This window comes from Globicephala melas, chromosome 1, assembly GCF_963455315.2.
Source record: "Globicephala melas chromosome 1, mGloMel1.2, whole genome shotgun sequence".
In the NCBI taxonomy this organism is placed as follows: domain Eukaryota; kingdom Metazoa; phylum Chordata; class Mammalia; order Artiodactyla; family Delphinidae; genus Globicephala; species Globicephala melas.
In genome coordinates, this window is record NC_083314.1 from 76,912,240 (window position 1) to 76,935,480 (window position 23,241).

Here is a 23,241-nt window from a genome sequence, read left to right on the forward strand (position 1 = left end):
AGGCAACATACAACATTCATTTTACAGAATTTTTGTTTTACTTTTTGGAGAGGAATTTGTGTGTGACAAACTTACATTGAATATTATTTTTGCAACTTCATTGGAGTATAATTTAAGTGTATGATTCAGTGATTTTTTTTTTTTAAGTAATTAATTTATTTTTTGGCTGTGTTGGGTCTTCGTTTCTGTGCGAGGGCTTTCTCTAGTTGCGACAAGCGGGGGCCACTCTTCATCGCGGTACGCGGGCCTCTCACTATCGCGGCCTCCCTTGTTGTGGAACACAGGCTCCAGGCGCGCAGGCTCAGTAGTTGTGGCTCACGGGCCCAGCTGCTCTGTGGCATGTGGGATCTTCCCAGACCAGGGCTCGAACCCGTGTCCCCTGAATTGGCAGGCAGATTCTCAACCACTGCGCCACCAGGGAAGCCCTGATTTTTTTTTTTTTAAAGTAAATGTGCAGGGACTTCCCTGGTGGTCCAGTGGTTAAGACTCCACGCTTCCAATGCAGGGGGTGTGGGTTCAGTCCCTGGTCAGGGAACTAAGATCCCACATGACTCGTGGCGCAGACAATAAATAAATAGATAGATAGATAGATAGATAGAGTTGTGCAGCTGTCACTACAATCAAGTTTTAGATCATCCCCAAAAGATCACTTTTGCCCATTTTTAATCAGTCTCTGTTACATTGGATTTTTTTTATTGTGGCAAAATATACATAAAATAAAATTTACTATTTTAAACATTTTAAAGTGTACAGTTCAGCTTTGAGTACTTTCACAATGTGCAGCCATCACTACTATCTATTTAAGAACTTTTTCTTCATCACAGAGACATGCGATGTTCCCATTAAATAATAACTCCTTACTACCTTCTCTCCACCCCCAGCCACTGATGGACTCTATTCTGCTTTTTCTCTATGAATATGCCTATTTTAGGTACCTTATATAAGTGGAACCATAAAATAGTTGTCCTTCTGACTAAGTAAAGTCAGTGTCTGGCTGACTTTACTTAGTATGATTGTTTTCAAGATTCATCCATATTTCATTGGATTTTGAAGCAGGCATGGCTATGAGTACATAAAGTTGGGCCAGTAAAGTCAAGAGTGGGCAACGAAATTTTGGTCAGAGTTCTCAAGCCATCTATTGAGAAAGGACATTCAAATATCTGGTTCTGGTTTCTCCCAACTTCCAGTGTCCCCATTTATGTCATTATAATAAAGGGGAAATTTTTTGAACTGATTTCAGCTACTCATATAACTATCAGTTGAAGAAGCCAAGCTAATGATGGCATCCCAAATTCCATTCAGCTCCAGGTTGTTGAATTTTGTCATTTTGTCATATACTTTCAGTACTCATAAATATAATTTATCTCAAAACTTAGAACACTGTATTGTGTTAATATACACTCATATATTTTGCTGTGTACTTTTCTAAAGTACTTTTTTCATCTAGGTATATAATTAGTTGAGTGACAGACTTTTTACCATCTGCAACTCCTCATGGTATTCTCAATCATACTCTCAATATGAGGTGTTGATCAAATTACCCAAGACATTGTTATTGTGGAATTAGGGCTTAACTTTTGATGTTCTGTAGCATTCAACTTTCCAGTCACTCCATCTGGGGGTATTTTTCAGAGGTAAACCACTTCAGAAGTAACACATGTCAAAATAAGAAATCTCTGGGGATCCTGCAGCTAAAGAATGTTTATATATGCTATAATATGTTTCATATCTATAGCTGTTAAAAGGGAATTAAGAGGATATGGAGAAATTGGAACCCTCATTGCAGCCATTTTGGAAAACAGCGTAACAGTTCTTCAAGATGTTAAAGAGAGTTACCTTAGGACCCCGCAGTTCTACTCACAGTTATATATCCAAGGGAATTGAAAACATGTGTTCATACAAAAACTTGTATAAATGCTATAAAGTTCATAGCATTATTCATAATAGTAAAAAGTGGGGGACTTCCCTGGCTGCCCCAGTGGTTAAAACTGTGCTTCCATTGTAGGGGCATGGGTTTGATCCCTGGTTGGGGAACTAGGATCCCACCTGCCACATGGTGTGGCCAAAAAAAAAAAAAAGGGAAACAAACCAAATGTCTATAAATTGATAAATGAATAAACAAAATATTATATATTCATACAATGGAATATCATTAGGCCATAAAAAAATGAAGTAATGGTATATGCTACAACATGAATGAACCTTAAAAACATAATGCTAGTGGGATAGGGAGGGTGAAAGGGAGATGCAAGAGGGAGGAGATATGGGGATATATGTATATGTATAGCTGATTCACTTTGTTATAAAGCAGAAACTAACATACCATTGTAAAGCAATTATATTCCAATAAAGATGTTAAAAAAAAAACAAAACATGGGCTTCCCTGGTGGCACAGTGGTTGGGAGTCCGCCTGCCGATGCAGGGGACATGGGTTCGTGCCTTGGTCCGGGAAGATCCCACGTGCTGCAGAGCGGCTGGGCCTGTGATCCGTGGCCGCTGAGCCTGCGTGTCCAGAGCCTGTGCTCCTCAACGGGAGAGGCACAACAGTGAAAGGCCTGCGTACCGCAAAAAAAGTCCAAAAAATGGGCGGAAGACCTAAATAGATATTTCACCGAGGAAGACATACACAGATGGCCAAGAGGCATATGAAGAGATACTCAACATCACTAATTATTAGAGAAATGCAAGTCAAAACTACAATGAGGTATCACCTCACGCCGGTCAGAATGGCCATTATCAAAAATGCTAGAAACAATAAATGCTGGAAAGGGTGTGGTGAAAAGGGAACCTTCCTACACTGTTGGTGGGAATGTAATGTGATACAACCACTATGGAAAACAGTATGGAGGTTCCTTAAAAAACTAAAAATAGACCTACCATACGACCCAGCAATCCCACTGGGCATATACCCTGAGAAAATGATAATTCAAAAAGAGTCACGTACCACAGTGTTCATTGCAGCTCTATTTACAATAGCCAGGACATGGAAGCAACCTAAGTGTCCGTCGACAGATGAATGGATAAAGAAGATGTGGCACATATATACAGTGGAATATTTCTCAGCCATAAAAAGAAACCAAATTGAGTTATTTGTAGTGAGGTGGATGGACCTAGAGTCTGTCATACAGAGTGAAGTAAGTCAGAAAGAGAAAAACAAATACTGTATGCTAACACATATATATGGAATCTTAAAAAAAAAAAGTTACTGATGAACCTAGTTGCAGGGCAGGAATAAAGAATTAGACATAGAGAATGGACTTGATGACATGGGGTGGGAGGGCGAAGCTGGGGTGAAGTGAGAGTATCATCGACGTATATATACTACTGAATGTAAAATAGTTGGCTGGTGGGAGGCAGCAGCATAGCCCAGGGAGATCAGCTCGGTGCTTTGCAGTGACCTAGAGGGGTGGGATAGGGAGGATGGGAGGGAGGCTCAAGAGGGAGGGGTTATGGGGACATACGTATGCATATGGCTGATTCGCTTTGTTGTACAACAGAACCTAACACAGTATTGTGAAGCAATTATACTCCAATAAAGAGCTCTTAAAAAAAAAAGTCCAAAATAGGCAAATTTAGAGACAGAAAGTAAATTAGTGGGGAATAGAGGTGAAGGGGGAAGAGAGTGACTGCTAATGGGTATGGGTTTTTTTAAGGAGGAGATAATGAAAATGTTCTAATACTGATGTGGTGATGGTTGCACAACTCTGTGGATATACTGAAAACCACTAAATCATACACTTTATTTATTTTTTTAACATCTTTATTGGGGTATAATTGCTTTACAATGGTGTATTAGTTTCTGCTTTATAACAAAGTGAATCAGTCATACATAAACATATGTTCCCATATGTCTTCCCTGTTGCGTCTCCCTCCCTCCCACCCTCCCTATCCCACCCCTCCAGGCTGTCACAAAGCACCGAGCCAATATCCCTGTGCCATGCGGCTGCTTCCCACTAGCTATCTACCTTACTGAAATCATACACTTTAAATAGGTGAACTGTATGATATGTGAATTATATCTCAACAAAACTGTTCTTTAAAAAAGAGAAAGAGGGCTTCCCTGGTGGCGCAGTGGTTGAGAGTCCGCCTGCCGATGCAGGGGACGTGGGTTCATGCCCCGGTCCGGGAAGATCCCACATGCCACAGAGCGGCTGGGCCCATGAGCCATGGCCGCTGAGCCTGCGCGTCCGGAGCATGTCCTCTGCAACGGGAGAGGCCACAGCAGTGAGAGGCCCGCGTACCCCCGCCAAAAAAAAAAGAGAGAGAATTAAGAAACATTACCTTAAAATTCAGAGATCTGAGTTCTGACTTTTCTCTGGTCTCCAGAAGGTCTGTTTCCTCTTGCTGGAAATTCTTTTGTTGGTTACTGTTTTTCCTCATTATAACTAGAAGAAAATCAGATAGCTCTTATTTTACTCTGCACTACAGGAAGGAAGATGTCTCAAGTGTATACATGTTTTTCTTCGCAAGAGCACCAATTAACATTGGTAATCTTCTCTGTCTTACTACTTGAATCTATGAATTATCAAGCCTGATCTTGTATCTTAGGTGTAGTAGTCATATCCTGAGGGTATAGGAATTAAATTTCGTTGAGCCCTCTTCCAAGTGCCCACTTCTACAGATGGAATTGAGGCTTGGGGCGGTAAAGTAACTTATTAAATATTTGACCTTGTAAAAGTAGCAGTTTGAACCTATGTTTTGATGACTCAAAAATTTTTCTTTCCAGTGTCACATTGCTTTTTCCTACCAGGAAGATAACCCTGGATTTAAAAAGTGCTGGTGAAATTGTGTGTCTAGATTTTGTTAGTGTAAGAAATCAAAATGAGAAGGACAAATGATTATTAGCTTGTCTGTAATAATTTTGCTGTATGAGTAAAGAAAATATTACCTTTTATCAGCCTGAGTTCTTCATTAACCAAAGCCAAGATACTGAATTTATATAGAATTGAGGGCAGATAAATGGGCCCCTCTGACCCTCGCTGTATGCAGACAACTGAGGCTTCCTGTTAGATGCCCTTGGTCTCCATCAGTAATATAGGCCAATTAAAGATATGCATGAGTGACCTGAGGAACTTCCCATTCATAAAAGAGTCTTCTCCAGGAGAAGAATTTGGTATGAGAATTAAAACCAAAGCATCTGACTTTTGAGCATGCATGTACAGAAAGCCAGTCACAAAAGAATGTTTACTTTTTTGAGAGATGTAGGCTCTTAATGGACTATCCAGGTGAGCATGGTATTTGGTTTCAGGCATCTATACAGTAAGAGCCTCAGTGACTGGAAAGCTTTTGAAGTTTACTTTCACTGCTGAGGTTGAGAGATGAAATCTCCTTTAATATAGATCATCTAGGAAGTTATAGGGTAGAATGTTAGCTCATTTAATGTTGACCTTCCATGTATATCCCTATGATTCTTCTTTCCTTATGGACTATTTAAGGGCCTTTATTCTGATAAACCACTTGTATATTTCTTTCCATAGGATGGATAGAATGACAGAGGATGCTCTTCGCCTGAATCTGTTGAAGCGGAGCTTGGACCCAGCTGATGAGCGAGATGATGTCCTGGCTAAGCGACTCAAAATGGAGGGACATGAGGCCATGGAACGTCTGAAAATGTTGGCACTGCTCAAACGGAAGGATTTGGCAAATCTTGAAGTGCCACATGAGTTACCCACCAAACAGGATGGCAGTGGTGTCAAGGGCTATGAAGAGAAGCTCAATGGGAATCTCAGGCCTCATGGAGACAACAGGACTGCTGGAAGGCCAGGCAAAGAAAACATCAATGATGAGCCTGTGGATATGAGTGCTAGACGGAGGTATGGCTTGGTTCAGCTGCCTCCATAGATAGGGTCTCATCATAAACTAAGCCTATGAAAAATGAATGACTTCCAATGAGAGGAGGGTGTTTTTCAACTTAAAGCTTCTTGAATGAAGACGTACCTGTGCTATCTGGCTTGACCGTGAATTCCTCTTGTTTCTAGATGAAACTAGGTGCCTCCAAAAATTATTACCCTTAAGATAAAGTGGCCATTTCTGGATAAAGGAGGCACTAAGAGTTGATACCCCAGTTAGAAGCGAGTTAATATACACTTTCACTCTAATCTTATGGCCATTTTAGGAGGAAGAACAGTCTTTTCTTCAGATCATCCCAAGAGTTTTAGGGATGTGTTTATTATGGAGACCCAGCTTTTATTACATCAAAGAGCATGGGCCTGTCTTTTCTTGTGTTAACAAGGAACTTTATATGCTAATCCTCTACATTCTTACTTCATTTGTGCCACATTCCCCAAGCCCCATATGTGCATACACATTGACTTATATGAGTACCCTCATGCTTGTGCTCTTTCATACACACAGCACACAAGCACATGTTTTCACAGGTCTTGGTCAAGGTTGAGTACTTGGAACTGTGGAGAACACAATATAAAGAGGTACCTAGAACTGGCTGAGGTTAGAGTCTACCTGAACAATGAATCATAGTATAGACAACCCTAGTTCTAAGAACATTCAGTTTATTCATGGTTCAGAAACACCTGATAGACATGAGAATTACTCTTCACTGTTCAATTGCCCTCCAGTTGACCTTGCTGACTTTGTCCTAGGACTGATCTAAAGCAGGATCCTTAAGAAGCTGGACTGATGCAGAAAGAAGAAAAAAGGAAGGAATGGTTTACAATCTTACTTGGGTTTCTTTCTCTACCTTTTAATGTTTACTTATTAGTATTGTCCCAGAATTATTTTTTTAAACCACACCCAGTAGGGGAACATTGTTCTTGGTAATAGCATTAAAACCCTTAGGAAACTTCAGGTAAGTTCTCTAGTGGTTGTGGAAGAAGAGAAAAATTCTTGGGAGCTATACATAGTATCGGCAGAGTATTATGAAAGTAGATTAATCCTTAGATCCTTTTAGAAAAAAAGAAAAGTGGGTGAATGAGATAATGCACCTGAGTAACCCACTTGCCCCATAATCACCCTTAACCTTCTGGGGCAAATGACTAATCCTACTTCATTGGGGACAATGAAGAGGAGAAATGTTAGGTGGATTCCTTACATGCACATTGGAACTGAAAATGTGTTTTTCATAGAAACATTGTTACACATTTTGATAAGATCTCAGTTCTGTTGGAATTACAGTGTATCACAGATAAATTCTGTATTGAAAAGAGTACCCTGAAAACTCTACCAGTGTGTTTAATTTTATTAGAGGAATGAACTTTTGAAACTTGATTCTTTGGAAACTGGGAACTGTTTTTAATGGTCTCCAGGAAAAGAGACTTGATGTAAACCATCTAGATCCCCATTCTGCGTGAAAAAATGGGCCCTATCTCCCCTGTCGTTCTTCTTCCCTTTCACCAGACCAGATATACTGACAGCTATTTCCACTTAGCCTCAAGCTTATTGTAAGAATGAACTAGACTGATAGATTGCTCAGCATGGAGAACAATGGTTTATTTGATGTGGATAAAAAAGGAGGAGGGAATTGGAATTTAAAAGCAGAAAGAAGGAAGGGCTCTTGACGTGATAGCCATAATTGCCTAAATATCTTTTTTTTTTTTGCCATCAGTTGGGCAAGTTATGATATCTGTGAAATAAGATATGCATGAAACCAACACTGCTTATGTTTTGGAATGCTGTCGGGACGTGGCAGTTTTCTTTCTGGTTTTGTTTTTACTACCTGGATAAGGATTAGGAGTTTTATAATTTCTGGGAATTTGCCAGTCTGAGTCACAAAATGATGTCAGCAGCAAGTCTGGCTTTTAATATTATCTAATTGGTAGGGTTTCATACTTAAGAACACCAAATATTGTAAATCATATATGTGTTTGGGAAAGTAGCAAAATAATTTCTGTCTCCGGAAAAGCTTAATAAATGAGGCCAGAATTCCAGGTCAAAAGTTAAAAAAAAAAAATTGAAGAATGAAACTTGACTTGGGCTTTGCCTTACCTGTGCTGTCTATCTAATGTGAGTCTCATTATATCTGGGAATAAAATATCATTTAGGGTTTTCTCAGATACTACTTCCTTATAAATGTCGCTCAATTCCAAAATCTCCATGTAGGAATGTCTCTGCTTGTCCTGTTGCTGGACAGTCCTTAGCAGTAGGTGGCACTCATTTGAGCAAGGAAGAATTCCTTAGGTTAGAAATAATCTGTGAGGTGTGTATCCAGCCAGGACCAGGATGGAAAGAGTTCTGACTGTCGATGTAAGCATTGGGGAATCATGTAGAAGAAGTAGAAATCTACCAGACCTCAAAGTTGTTCACCCATGTTCTTGTTAGGGATGGGGAAGGGGGGGCATGAGGGAATATAGAAATGATAAGTAAAAATTAAAACTCTTCATTTAGGCCTGACCATTACTCCAGGAACTTGGGGTTAGAGAATGGAAGGTTCTTTTCTCCCTCTAGTGACTTCTTTTTCTGTAAGCCTACATTCTCAGCTTGCTGTGTCTGTGAGCAGTGGTTATAGAGCGATCCAGACAAACTTAATAGTTCCCAAGATGGTCATTATTATGACTGTCTCCCTACTTTATTTCCTCAGCTAAATTTGGTTGTTTTAGTAACTCAGTTTTACCCTGTTGAGGAATTGAATGCCTGTCCCAGCCATCCAGGGTGCCTTGTGCAAAAGGCATCCTAGTCCCAACAGTACCTGAGACAAGAGGCCCTGAGAAATGGTCAGAGACTCTCAGGACTATAAAGATCTGTGGTTATAAAAGGTTTGAGTTACCTGTTTAAATAAGATCTAAGAACACATTGTTTTAGACCTACATACTCCTGACTATACACTATAAATCTCAAAGAAGTAGGGTCAGCGAAGATAACTCTGAGTTAAGAAATCAGAGGAGAGTTAGAGGTTATGGCCGCTGACTTGGGAACCTACGGCAATTAGAATTTGCAGGGTTCTTGTTATCCAGGTCTTACGCAGTGAGTGCCATTTCTCATGATTTTAGAGGGACAAGATGCTCTTAAGGCTTGCTCCAGGAAGACCAAAACCAGAGTTGTCTAATAAATAGGATTGGCCATAAGGCATAGCCAGTGTGGAAGATTTAGATTTCAAAGTTATTTCTAGATAGTTTCTTTCTGAGGGAAGATGCTAAGTAGAACTTGCAGGTAGATGCAAGTCCCATGTATTTAATTCTGAAGTTTCAGTCCTCCAGAAGGCTGTAGACATTTATACTTAGCACTGTCCATTCTCTCAGGCTATTGACAACAGTACCTTCTTTTGGCCTTAACTCTTGACAGGATAGACTGCCAAAGGAGTTGTCATGTAACCCCCTTTTTTGTAGATCATCAGACAGGCAGGACCATGTTATCAGTATCATGGGTTGCCTCCTTAGCAGTGTGTCATCTGTATTTGGGGTGGACAAGTAGGCTCTACTGCCTTTGTCTTTCTTCCCCTGTGAAGCTAACCATTTCTTTCTTGACCTTCTCTGTAACTAACAAGACAACCCAAAAGGAAACTGAGATATAAGGAAAACATTTGGAATTTTGATTAAAATCAGTGTGACAAAAACACTCATCTCTTTTTCCCATTCCTAAAGCCAGTCAGTGTCTTTCTGTCTGCATCTTCTGTAAGGAATTTAGATGGGAAAAATACTTTTGCTGAGGTTTTGTCGTCACTTACATCTTGGTGTCTATTTTATCCTTTGATTTGGATGTCTCTCTCTTTCCCTGGGTGAATCAGGACAGACTTAAGTTTCCTTGGATTTCTTTGGTCAGTGTAGAAAAGTTTTCTGAACTTTTCTATGAACTTTCACTGTTGGAAGTACCTTAATTTTTCTTCTCTTGTCTAGTGAGCCAGACCGAGGAAGGCTTACTCCCTCCCCAGACATCATTGTTTTGTCTGATAATGAGGCTTCCAGTCCCCGTTCCAGCTCCCGAATGGAAGAAAGACTCAAAGCAGCCAACCTAGAGATGTTTAAGGTAAAGAAAAGAAAGATTCCTTTCTCCATTTCTTGCTTCTACTATTCTCTTTAATTCCCTGAGACGCCCATGTCTGGTTTTTTAGTGTTTACTTTTTGGATCTAAAAACTACCCATTGATGAAACTCTTCATATGTGATTCTCAGCCTCAAGGGTGTGCCCTTTTAGAGGGAACTATTAGAATCAAGTGGAGAAGAGAGTTTGAAAATGCATATTCAATATAATTTCTTTGGAAAATGAAAACTTCATAATTCAAGTCATGTGAAGTAAACTCTTAGCTAGAAGGATACATTCTATACTCTATCCTGGGTCTCGGAATATGGAGGAATTCCTAAGTTTTCATGTATTTCTAGAGGAAACATGGCTTTAAAAGATTGAGAAACATTATTTTAAAGGAAAGCAATATCTCCCTTTGGCTGTTCTTCTATTTTGCCAGGAATCTGGTTAATTAGCATTTATATGTGGTCTCTTCTTTCACTCTGTAAGCAGTTTTTGAGTACCTACTGAATACCAGGCACTGTGCCAGACTGTGTGCTAGGGACGCAAAGATAACAATTCCATTGCCCCTTGTGCTTCTTGTGGAAGGTGGAGGTTTGGGACCTAAAAGAAGAGATCATCTTGCAGGAAAGGACTCTGAGTAACTGCTACCATAGCTGATAGTCTCCATGTTTCCTCAGGGGAAAGGCATTGAGGAACGGCAGCAGCTCATCAAGCAGCTGAGAGATGAGCTGAGATTGGAAGAAGCCCGACTGGTGCTGTTAAAGAAACTGAGACAGAGTCAGCTACAGAAAGAGAATGTCGTCCAGAAGGTACTGTGCCCGAGAAATAAGGGACTAGCAGAAAGCAAAGAAAAACTGGTTTGAGAATGGGCTGCCCCAGGTAGATTCAGCTGGGTGGCTCATTCTTCTCTGGTTCCATGGTTTTTAGTCTCTAGGAATAGTGATTTTTTTTTTAATCTTGGGCCTTAATCAAGAAAACAGTGATTCTGTTTTTCTTATTTTCCCTCCTGGTCAACAGGAGCTTCAGACTGACAAGGAGTTTTGAAAGTCTAGAAGTGTACCAAATTTCTGCCTCCGATTATTAGCCTTTTCCACTGTCTCATTTTCTCTTCTCTCTCCCAGACTCCAGTTGTACAGAATGCAGCATCTATTGTTCAGCCATCTCCTGCCCATGTGGGACAGCAAGGCCTCTCCAAACTTCCATCCCGGCCTGGGGCACAAGGGGTTGAACAGAATTTGAGGACATTGCAGGTATGTGACCCATAGTGTGATCTTAGTTTCCGGGGGCCCTGTTATCCTGTCTCTGTATTGGGGCTTTTGTAAGATCATAGAAGAACCTGGCCTTGATAGAGGTGTTATTACCATAGATGGTCCTTTTGGTCCTTAATGGCATGATTTAGTCTGCAGTAGAAGGATGAATAACTAATCTTCCCACCGTAGTCTTTCTTCTCCAGAGGTTTCCAGCTTAGCCCTTTTCCATAGAGGGTTAAATAGTTTATACCAAAGAAGCTAGGGAATTCCTAACCACTAATCAGGTTTTATAGTGATGGTAGATTTATCCCCATAGATCCTTACACAAAATTACCAAGTCTGACTATGTTTCTGTGTTTCTACTTAGCTATGTATTACAGGCAGTGTTTTCTCTTTGGCATTTTGTGAAGCGTTTTACCGCTATGACTATATCTTTTCCTCTTCTTCCCCTTCAGGGTCACAGTGTTATCCGTTCAGCGACCAATACCACCCTCCCACACATGTTAATGTCTCAACGTGTGATTGCGCCAAACCCAGCCCAGCTACAGGGTCAGCGGGGCCCACCTAAGCCTGGCCTTGTACGCACCACAACACCCAATATGAATCCCGCCATCAATTACCAACCGGTAAGAGGGAGCCCTCATGGGGAAACAGAGAAATCTTTTATTTGCTTTCCCTGTTGAAACAACCATAGATTTTAAGTTTTGGGACACTGAGAAACTCTAGGACAACAAAGGTAATTTTGGTGGGTTGACAGTGGTCCCCAAAGTGGAAACACTGAGGAATTATTTAGTAGTAGAGAAGAAATGTTATATGCAGCAGAGCAGCAGTAAGCTAAAATCTGCCTAGAAGAAAGAGATAGAGGGATCTAAGGAATAAGAAGCATAAAGGATGTATGACAAAGCATCCCAAATCTTTATTTTTCTCTTAGCAGTTTTATTTTTATTTATTTATTTGGTTGCACTGGGTCTTAGTTGCAGCAGGCGGGCTCCTTAGTTGCTGCATGCATGTGGCGTCTAGTTCCCTGACCAGGGATCGAACCGGTTCCCCCTGCATTGGGAGCGCGGAGTCTTAACCACTGTGCCACCAGAGAAGTCTCTCTCTCAGCAGTTTTAGTTCGTAGCCACTATCATTCTCCTTTCTTACATGCCAGAGTCCTTTATCAGTGAAGTTGGACACCTCATGTCTTTTTCTGAGCTTGAGGGACGCTAAGTAGTTCAGACTAGGATCAGATAGTGTTCTCTGCCACGAAAGTAAGAATTGGTTCTTTCTCCCACATACCATCACTGACCCCTATACTCAATCTGTTTCAGCAGTCAAGTTCTTCTGTTCCCTGTCAGCGTACAACATCCTCTGCCATCTATATGAACCTTGCCTCCCATATTCAGCCAGGGACCGTGAACAGGGTGTCCTCACCACTTCCTAGCCCCAGCGCCATGACTGATGCTGCCAACTCACAGGCTGCAGCCAAATTGGCTCTTCGCAAACAGCTGGAAAAGACACTCCTGGAGATTCCACCCCCTAAACCACCTGCTCCCTTGCTTCATTTCCTGCCTAGTGCAGCCAATAGTGAGTTCATCTACATGGTAGGCTTGGAAGAAGTCGTACAGAGTGTCATCGACAGCCAAGGTAAGGCTATTTGTTGGTCAGTCTTTTTAATCTAAACAAGAAGTTGTCAAACCTGATTGATATGGGCAGAGTATCGCACGGTACTGTGTAATATTAAATAATCTCTCTTTACTATTGCCAAACCACCTCCTGTCTCTGATTCGGAAACTGTTTAGGAGCAGCGTATCAAAAAGCTTTTTGTGTGTCTGTGTATCTTAGACTTAATATTTTTGCTGTGTATTTTGTATATCTTGTCTGTTTTTTGCAGTATATCGTTAGCTCTTTTAAATGTGTCTAGCGTGATGCATGCATAATTTGAAGACTAGAACACTTATTTTTAATGTTAGTGTTTATGTGGCATTGTGCTTGCATTATTATATTCAGTCCCTGCTGTTTGAGTGCTTTTAGTTGAGAAAATAGACTGATAAAGATAACTAGGACCACATAAAAGCTGTAAGCCAACACTGAACTATAAAATATTAATAACATCACACAGTCTATTCTGACAAAAGTTATTAAGCCTGAATTTCTAAACATAAGGACTTAGGGGAACACCTGAGGAAAGTGCCTAAAGGGCTCAGTATTGGCTATAAATAGATCACAAAGTGAATAATTCAGACACTGATAGGTAAAAATTATGAATGTATATGATAGAGTAAGTGTAGACTGAGGTAAAGAGATGCTAAGAAGCAAAAGTACTGGCGGAATTAGGTGGAGCCCTTTGACTGAATTGACACACATTTTCTTCTCAGTGTGGTGTAACAGGAAATCAGAAAACTTGGGTTCTTGTCCCAGTTTTGTCTTTTGGAGCTATGTTTCTTAGACTTAGTTTCCTATTTGTAAATGGGGATGGTACTGTCTAATTCCCTGAAGTGATGTTGCAATCAAATGAAATAAAAGTATTTTATAAATTATAGAGGCTCCTTCTTAATTCAGCAGAGTAAACTCCTGGAAAAAGATCATCTGATGAAAAGAAACAGAGGAGATACAGAGGAAATGTGAAACCACTGATTATTCTTTTTGTTGGCATCTAGGGAAAAGCTGTGCCTCACTCCTGCGGGTTGAACCCTTTGTTTGTGCCCAGTGCCGCACAGATTTCACCCCTCACTGGAAGCAAGAAAAGAATGGTAAGATTCTATGTGAGCAATGTATGACCTCCAACCAGAAGAAGGCTCTAAAGGCAGAACACACCAACCGACTGAAAAATGCTTTTGTTAAAGCCCTACAGCAGGAACAGGTAAGAATTCTGACTACTTCTCACCAGCCACCTGCCCAGGTTTGGTTTTTCCAAAAGACAGTTTTTTCTAGTTTAGAGGAGTTGTCTCTCTGATCCCCACAGTCCAGGTGATCTAGGTTTCTGAATCTAAGTTCCTAGAACCTAGAGGTCTGGGTTCCCTTTTTTTTCTTCTTACCATTCTGCCTTTCCCATTTCCATTTGGCTGTTTCTGATTGGGTTAGAGCATAATGACATATGGCTGAGCTTAAGGGAAAGGGACAAAAGGCTTGAGACTCTTGGCTTTCCCTGGTAGTACTAAATAATTCCTCTATTCTTGATTTCATTTCCTTAAACAAATGGATTTTGGTGAGAGGGATTTATATTTGTACTAGAAATCTCTTTGAGAGAAGTAATTATCTGCAGTCCATATTTGACAAAGAAATGACAAAGGAAAGGGTAGATTATAAAGTAGCCCAATGAAGATTAGTGGTTGCTAGAGTGTGTGAACTCTCATATAGTATTAATAGAATGAGAATATCTTGGAGTGGGGAAGATGTGTTGGGAAGCTCAGATTCTTTTCCACCCCACCACCCATCAGACCCCTCTGGGTAGCATCATGGGTCTCCTGGAAAATGGGTAGACAAGAGTCGAAAAATAAAACTTAGTAACTCATCAACCTTAATTAATTACATTAGGCAGCTCATCGCCAACACCCAGATCTCTCCAGCCAACTTCTGAGAGCCAGCTTTCTTGGAGAGAGGGATTCCTAATCATTGAAGTGTGTAGGTTACTTGTACCCAGAGATCTTAGTTCACCTACCCCACCAAACTCTTTTGCCTTTTCCATATCCCTCCAACTAGCTGGCAACATTAGAGATAAGAAGACCTCTAGGTTTTCTGGTTAGGAAATTGGGTGCTGTCCTGCCCAACTTGACCTGATGACTCCCAACAGGAAATTGAACAGCGATTACAGCAGCAGGCAGCACTCTCCCCCACTACGGCTCCAGCTGTGTCCAGTGTCAGTAAACAAGAGACCATAATGAGACATCATACGCTTCGACAGGTGAGGATTTCTCTTGAGGTTTTGTCAGCCATTTATCTCAATTTGTCCTTTCTTCTGCCGAAAATCATACTGCTCTTCTGTACTCCCATATCCTTACCTCCCCCTTACACCTTCCATCATGGTAAAGTTATGATCGCTTGTCTCCTCCTCATTGCAGGCTCCACAGCCCCAAAGCAGTCTCCAGCGTGGTATACCCACGTCTGCCCGTTCCATGCTTTCCAACTTTGCACAGGCACCCCAGCTGTCTGTGCCAGGTGGCCTCCTTGGTATGCCAGGTAAGAAGGGTTGATCTGAGAACTTTTCTCAGGGATTGACTAATTAGTATGCAATTCTTTAGCAGCCCCTTTAGGTGAATTGTTCTTTCTTTTGTTTTCTGCTCTTTCTTTAGGCCCTACTCCCTTCACTCTTGTTATTTGGCAAAGGTTTGCTAAATCCATATTACATGCTAGGCACAGTACACTAGGGTTTTAGTGGTGAAAATGACACAGTCCTGTCTAGTGTGCCCTCTTAGTGGGCATGTGGTTATTGATCTCTTTTGGCCAGAATAGCAGGGTTAACTGTCCTGATCCAGTTTGAATGACCCAGGGATGCTTCTTTACAGTCAGCAGGCCCAAAACCAAAGCAGGTTCAGTAATTCCCTCTTTGTCTTGATTATTTTCCTTTCACCACTGTTTTCTTTGACTCTTCTGTACCATCAGGACTGTTTATTATTCCTGGTAGGATTGAAGTTTTGGGAAGATCTCTCCTAAAGCTTGGGAGCAGGGTGGGTAGTTGCTACTGAAATAAAGCTTAACTGAGTCTGCAAAGATGTAGACAACTTCTGTTTCCTCTGCACCTCCACCACTGCAGCCCCAGGGTAGTGTGGAAGAAGGTGTCATTTCCTCTTTTAATACCTGCGCTCCACTTTTGTCTCCTGGGTCTAGGTGTCAACATTGCATACTTGAACACTGGTATTGGAGGACACAAAGCCCCCAGTCTGGCAGACCGACAGCGGGAATACCTTTTAGACATGATCCCTCCCCGGTCTATATCGCAGTCCATCAGTGGACAGAAATAACGCCTGTTCCACTTGTACTGCCCCAACCTTGTATCCTTTACTCCTCTCCTCTCCCATTGCCCCCAACTTCCGTCGCATGCAGTGCCTGTACTGGTGCCTACCATACACGGAAAACAAAACAGAAAAACAGAAGACAAACAGTAGAAATCAACAAGAAAACACACGCCCTGCCCCACCACCTCCTCTTTATTTCACACTGCTGCGATCTGTTCTTCTGCCACTTTCTCTCTTCAGTTTTCTATAACAGTGAGGTGGATCTTTGCCTCTGATAGAGGTCAGAATGAGGTCCTGGGGAGAAATCCAAGCCCTCTGACGTGTGTTTCTAAAGTTTGTTTTTATGCTTTAATTATTATTATCATTTTTAATGATGTTGTGTGTCGTCCCTTTGTTCAGTGGACGGTTAAACCTTTCTATTTTCCCCCCAATATTTTTTTTTTCTCTTTCGTCTTTTTTTTTTTTTTGGTAAACACAAATGATATTCAGTTAAGTGATAGGAGCATTGCAGTAGGGTCCCCAACTGCCAAGTAGGACATGACTGGGAGTGTTAGGGGCAGAAGTTTTTAATGCACTTAACCCCAGGGTCAGGGGGAGGTGGTGGCATCAAACAAGGAGGAATAGCACACCCGCTCTGGGGTGTCTCTGAGCTGCACAGTTCTGGAGGCAGTGTTGAGTATTGAAGTTGGGCTCTAAGAATGAGGGGAAAGAGCCTGGAAGGAGAAGCTTTAAAACTTAACCACCCTAGAATTGACCCATAAAGAAGGGGGAGAAAGGGGCGTGACAATGAGCATAATGTTGAGCCAAGGAGGACTGAGACCAGGTCCTGGCCTTCTGGATGCTGGGGGAATGAGATTGGTCTCCTGACCCCAGTGGAGACACAGGAGTCTATTCCAGGCCAACTAGCCCCAAATTATTTCATCTTACTTTCTTTGTAAAATTCTCCCCCATCCCTGTCTCTTTTCTTTTCTTTTCTTTTCTTTTCTTTTTTTAAATCCTAATCTGCCCTTGGTAACCACAGCCCCATCTGTAATATAGAGGAGTGGCTATTCCTAGCCTGACTTTGCTGTGTGTCCTGGACATTGGATGGACATGAGTGAGTGAAATGTCAAAGGGAGGAAATAGAGGAAGAAAGAAAGAGGGGTTTCCCTCCCAACAGTTGCGACTTTCCCATTTGTCTCTTTACCTTCTGAGCGCCAGGAGATGAGGGTGAGGGCACCTAACAGATTGGAGCGCTGCCCTGACCCTGCTGCACTAACTGCAGAGCCAACCGCTCAAAGCCAGACAATTCATGTCAAAACCAATCCTGGACTTGTGCTATACAAGTAGATGTTGTCTTTTTTCTCCCCAGAATTCTATAAATTTTGCTTTTTTGTTTGTTTTTATTTTTTTCTTAAGTGCTACTAATGTAGAGAATGAATTGAATTGTGCAATGTTGCTGTTCTGGGGATTGGGGAGATTAGCATCCCATTTGCCCATACTGTGGGGGAAGGGGGAGGGGACCAGGCTGTTTTTGAGGTAAGGGAAGCCCCTTAAAGGTAGAGGTTTCTGCTCTCCTCATAGTGTATGCCCACCTGCCTCTCCAGCCGTAGAAGCTGCCAGAGTTCAAGGAAGGGATACTCTCAGCAAAGAGGTATGAAGAGAGGAGTTTAACATTTTACCCTTGAAAGCAACCTGGGGAAGGTCCCCCACTTTTATTTTTAAAATTAAATAATTTTTTAAAGTAAGAAGGCACTTTTAAAATTAACACACACACAAACTGCACATCCTCCCCATAAAGTTTGGGGAGGGGATGGGAGAAGGAGCTGGAATCAGGCTCAGTTCCCCCCACACTGGCCTCTACTCCCCATACTCCAGAGCCACTGTGGGTGATTATACTGGCCCTACGGGCCTTCCTGGCTTTTTTTTCTTTCCTCCCTTCCCCCAAATTCATTGAGCACTTAATAAAGGAGCAGAGATGCAGCCTGTGTCTGGGCTCCCCCAGTGGTGAAATGATCTGGAAGCTAGACGCTAGTAACAGGTAGTGATGGGGTCGTTTCGAGTATTTTTCTGGGGAATGTGGAACCCCTGACTGTAAGTGGTGGGAGAGGGAGGGGGGTTAGTGGAACTGGGTCTGGGATTATTTTAAAATTATATATATATATATAAAGATATATTCTTACATCTCTCCTTTGCCCTCTGTGCTTTGAAAGCACTGGATAAATCGTTTGGTTTTGCTTTTCCCTCTTCCACAAAATTGGAAGCTTTTTAAAAAATATTTTCCCTGCAAGTCATCTTGCCTTGTGGCATGTCTGTCTAGCTTCTTCCCCCCCCAGCCCCCATGATGAAGTGCCATTTCTGTTATGTCTCCCCTCCCCCAGCTCAGAGGTGCTCAGAGGTACGAGGTACCCAAGTTTGTCAATTGAGATTAAAAGTAAGGAACAGAGAATGTGCAATACCGTCTGGCTGGGGGGTGTCCCTGCCCTGAGCTGAGTCCCTTCCCTGGGAGCCAGGCCACCTTTGAATGGGGCTTGGAAGTAATATGTGTCGAGAATGGGGGATGATGGGGAAGGAAAGCCTGTAGTCGAGTGCCTGCCAAGGTGCTGAGGCGATAGGGGAGAGGATGGAGTCTTCCCTGTTTTTATCCCCTCAGGGTCAGTTACACAGAGGCTGCTTGTTGACTAGTATAGCTCCGTGACCCTTTGCTCAATCGCTGAGGTTTGATTTCTTACCCTCTCTTCTGCCCATTTTCATACCCTTCCCAGGGATTAGTGACAGGGGTGAGGTTCCCCTAATCATGGTAAAGTATTAGCCTTCCACCTCCTCCCTTTCCTCCCTCTCCCTCATCCTTCTGTTTTCCTCATTTCTCTACTTTTTCACCACTGATTGCCTTGTGTCCCTCCAAGTCTATTGTTGCTGTCCATCCCCAGGCCTTGGGCCCCATAGACACTAAACCTCATGCCCTAAAGATAGGAGGAAAGACCCTCTGTTCAGAGTTATTTTACCCCTGGAGCATTGAAGCTCAGGGTGATACTAGAGTGAGGATCCCACCAGTTTTGCCTGGCTTCCTCCATCCCCAGAGGCTTTAAAAGTAGTAGTAGTTTATGGACAGTGGCTTACTCTCTAGAAGCCTGATACGGGTGGATAAGCAGTAAGGCTTGGGTAAAACTGAGGGACAGAGGTCCTTATTGGTTTTTTTTTTTTTTCTTTTTTTTTGTCATTTGACCACAGCATCTGGACTTCTTTCATCCCTGGAATAAGTACTTTTTCCACATTTTTTGGATGTATGTATGGTAGACAATTTTTTTTTTAAGACACAGAGATAAATGTTTTCCTGCTTTGGTTACCTTTCCTTTCCCCTTTAAAAGGAATTAGCTATAGAACTGCTTTGTAAAGATGCTTCTTGATATTTTACTTTTGTTCCTTTTCCCCAACCACTCCCTTTTCTCCCCACTTCTCCAGAAGGCATAACCTTCTCTCCACACCCCACACCCCAGTCCTAGGCTCCCTTCCCCTCCAACAAGACCTTCATTAGCTTATGATATTTGCTGCCGAGATGTTATAACAAGGACTCATTCGTGTATATAAGCTATTTCTTGATCCATTTAAAAGGAATTGTACATTGTGTAGAAAAAAAAAAAAACTGAAAAAGAGAAAAAAAAGCCCTAGCCATGGATATTGTGAAACTGTGTTATGTCATTTTGTAATGTGCCCGTTTGTGTATGATCCGTGCAAAAGGGTTTCTGGGGAAGGGGCGGGGGTAGGGAGGCAGGGCTGTGGAGGGTGGGTAGGGGAGTGGGCCGGGCCCAGCACACTGAGACTGGCAGCTGCCCCAACCCCATCCCTCCTTAGAGATGCCACCTCCCCCACCACCCACCCCTAATTTGTGCCTTGCCTCCCCACCCTGGAGTAGTCCCTCCGGGTCACCAGCACTGCCTTGGCAGAGCCCACTCCCTACCCTAACCTGCCCACCCTCCCTACCCCCCAGCATTAGGTTGATACTGTGGGGAAGTGCTGGGGGTTGGGAGGTAGCCGAGGAATGGGGCAGTTCCCGGGGGCATTGAAACCAAGTATTATTATGAATTGTAATTGTATTTGCACTGTTTTTTTTCCTCTGATTGCATCAGCATATATACAATATACCTATATAACAAAATTCAGTGTCAAGCTTTCTTATGCAAGGGATTTCCTCCAACCCCAAAAAAGAAGCTAGTTTCATGGGCCTTTGAGGGTGGATTGTCATGGGATGATAGAAATGATTTTAACAAGTCATCCTAAGAAAGTCTCCCCTAGGGAGAGCCATATCCATCTTTGTAAATTGGGGTGAGGTTGGGTTACTGCAAAAGCTAAGGCTCTTAGTCCGGACTGTGGAGAGTAAAGAGAACCACAACACAAAGGGAGGTGGGTGGTGGCACAGTCTGGAGACCTGGGGTTTAGTCCCAAGCTTTCCTACTAACTTGCTATGTGACCTTTGGTAGAGTTAATTTTCTGGGTCTCAGTTTTCTTATTTGTGAAGTGATGGCAGACAGGGGGAGATCATCTGGCCACCAAGTTTAAAATGCTTCCTTCCCCACCTACAAAACAACTTGAGGTGAGGAAAGTGTTGGGCTGAAAACCCATGGAGGAAACCAAAGTGACTAGTGTTGAAGTGGGTAAATGTGTGACCAGTACCCTTGGAGAGCTGCCAGGCCCCTACTGTTCCTTTTGGTTTAGGAAAGGCAGCAGAGTGATGTTTAGGACATCAGTTAAACCTGTGACATCTTTGCCCTCATGTCTCTAGTCATCCAAGGGCAGGGACCAGGCCCCAAGCCCCACCTCACAAGCAGCTGCCCTCAAGGCTGGTTGACCATTGAATACCCCAGGTTGGTGGTCACTCACACCCTTTGTGAGCTACAGGATGCAGAACTTTACTCACTTCTTGGTAGGAGAGGTCAGATATAGTCTACATCTTGTCTCCTTCCCTCAGATCTCATCTGAACCCCCTAAAGGCAGCTGTCTGAATAGCTGTCTCCTTCAGGGGCCCAATTTCCCCACAGCCTGGGCTGAGTACTCCCACACTCTAGGTCTTGGCTGGTAAAGCCTGGAGAGGGTATAGGATGGTGGGTGAAGCCCTGGTGAAGGTGGAAGGATAGATTGGTGGTGGGGTGGGGAGCAGGGAGGTGGGATGGGGAATGGTCTTCTCTGAATGGGGTGGGTGGGAGGGGAACAAGACCCTTTTGCACAACTCTTTAAGTTTCCTTTTTTTAAAAAAAAACAAAAAACAAAAAACAAACTCTAATTTTCTGCATTGTGTTTGGGAATTAAAATGAAAAAACTAAGACCAATAGAAACTGGTTTTCAAAAAGGCAAATACACTCCCATCTGTTTCAGATGCTGCTGAGCATTTCAGCAGTGACAGATTCAAATAATAAGCTAATTTTTGGAGAAAGGATTAAAAGAAAAAAAACTTTGTAATATTTATCACTTGCAAGCTATGTTTAATAAAGAAAGGAATGGTTTCTAAACTTTCCTGTGGCTTGTGCTTTAGTCATGGGGGGCGGGGGGGGGCAGTTTGGTGGGAGAATTTTAGGGGCGATCTGGAGATTAGCTATGACTTATACCCCCTCCAGTCAATGGGGTACCTTTAGTTTGTGCCCTTTTCTTCAATTGTGTTGATTATTTAAAGCCCTTCTGTATTCTTCTTCCCCTCACCTTTATATAGATCCAGTGTTCTGGAAGCCACTGACCCCACTTAAATTACCTGATGACGTAAGGTCTAAAGGTATCCGTAAGGAGGCTGCATTTAACCCAGAGGCTGGATCTCCATCCTGTCCTAAGGAGAGGTGTACCCTAGCTGTCCTCGGCCCTTCTCATCACACTGCTCTAGACTCCAGTAACAATCCTTTGTAGCATGCTGGTTTCTCCCGGTGGGGACCTTAAAACAGCTCACACTGTTCTTTCCTTAGCAAACTGCAGAATATGTAGATCCTCAGCCTCAGTGCAACATGCCCTGAAAGATCTGGAACCGCTCTGTCTTACCATGTCATCACCCCCACTTCCCCAGGTTTTCCTTTCAATCCAGAACATTAACCAGATCCTAATTTATTTTTTCCGTTTTGGTTTATTTCCAACAAAGCTCTTAGACCAGGCCCACCCAGAGGAGAGGATGTTACTTCCTCAGGGACCTGAAGTTTGGGGCTGTTCTTAACCTCTTGGTCCCCTGCCACATTTATTAGTTAAAGCTGCTTACGCCCCTTGTGCAGTTGGGGAGGGGCAGGGCCCAGCCTTGCTGGAGGTCTTGTCACTGGTATGAGCATCATCCTACAAGAGCACAGAGGAGACAGTGTTTGGGGTCCCCCTAAGACCTGGGTTTTCCTTCCTCCAAGACCCTACCCCCTTTTGGGCACAATACTGGACAGCCTTGGAGGGAGGCAGATTGAGGGAGAGCCTGGGGTTTGGTTTTAGGTTTGTGGTAGAGCTGGACGAGGAGGGACAGGGAGGCCAGGGGGGCCATAGGTCAGAGGGAGGAGTGGGGAAGAGGTGGTCTTTGGACACCTAGAATTGAGGGGAATAGATGTGTGGGGTGCTCCACAGCATCTGTGCTCATTCTACAAGGGATTCAAGGCCACCAGAACCTCAACGCAAACTAATATCTCCTTTCAAAAATAGAAAAATGAGGAGGCATGCATGCCTCCCAAAAGGGGTCAATGCTTTGGTTCTGGAAAGGGGGAGATGGGCATTTGGTTGCTCAGAGAAGCAGCGTGTGTGAGCTTAGATGTTCAGAACTCTTCTCATGTTGGGACAAGGGGGCAAGGAACTTGGCAGCCCCTTTGTCCACCTGCCTATTTAGACCACCAGGAATGCAGGTTGCCTGTCCCTGGTCAGACGCCAGCTTAGGCCTGAGGAGACAAACAGATTTCAGACTGGGGGTTCGGGTTGGAAGATGGAGTTGCTGACAGAGCCCCTTGCCCTGAGTCCCCTTCTTGGTGGGGGGGGGGGGCGGTGCTTTAAAGCTATATATCTTTGGGTAGTTCATATTTGGATCAAGAGGATATATTCGATGGGGTTTTGAGGGAGGACTAATGGGTTGGAGAGAACTCCCACCTGACATGGTTTAGTTTGAGGTTATTTGGTGTGTGGGGGAAGACACAGATTTCCCCATTTCTTGAGAAGGGAGAAACA

The 23,241-nt window shown here is 42.9% G+C and overlaps 1 protein-coding gene across 5 annotated transcripts in view; it reads left to right on the forward strand.

Annotated features, from left to right (window-relative positions):
- GATAD2B (GATA zinc finger domain containing 2B) overlaps positions 1–19,296 on the forward strand; it is an 81,606-nt gene extending 62,310 nt beyond the window's left edge. For 4 of the 5 annotated variants that reach the window (XM_060298964.1, XM_030841821.3, XM_030841822.2 and 1 more), the window contains 10 exons: positions 5,478–5,813; positions 9,786–9,915; positions 10,592–10,723; positions 11,036–11,164; positions 11,620–11,790; positions 12,478–12,793; positions 13,807–14,009; positions 14,940–15,050; positions 15,208–15,325; positions 15,974–19,296. In XM_060298964.1, coding sequence (XP_060154947.1) covers positions 5,479–5,813; positions 9,786–9,915; positions 10,592–10,723; positions 11,036–11,164; positions 11,620–11,790; positions 12,478–12,793; positions 13,807–14,009; positions 14,940–15,050; positions 15,208–15,325; positions 15,974–16,107 — 1,779 coding nt within the window. In that variant the 5' untranslated portion in view covers position 5,478 and the 3' untranslated portion in view covers positions 16,108–19,296. The remainder of the gene's footprint in view (positions 1–5,477; positions 5,814–9,785; positions 9,916–10,591; positions 10,724–11,035; positions 11,165–11,619; positions 11,791–12,477; positions 12,794–13,806; positions 14,010–14,939; positions 15,051–15,207; positions 15,326–15,973) is intronic. The other variant, XM_070044360.1, reaches the window with a different exon arrangement.
- Positions 19,297–23,241: the final 3,945 nt, after the last annotated feature.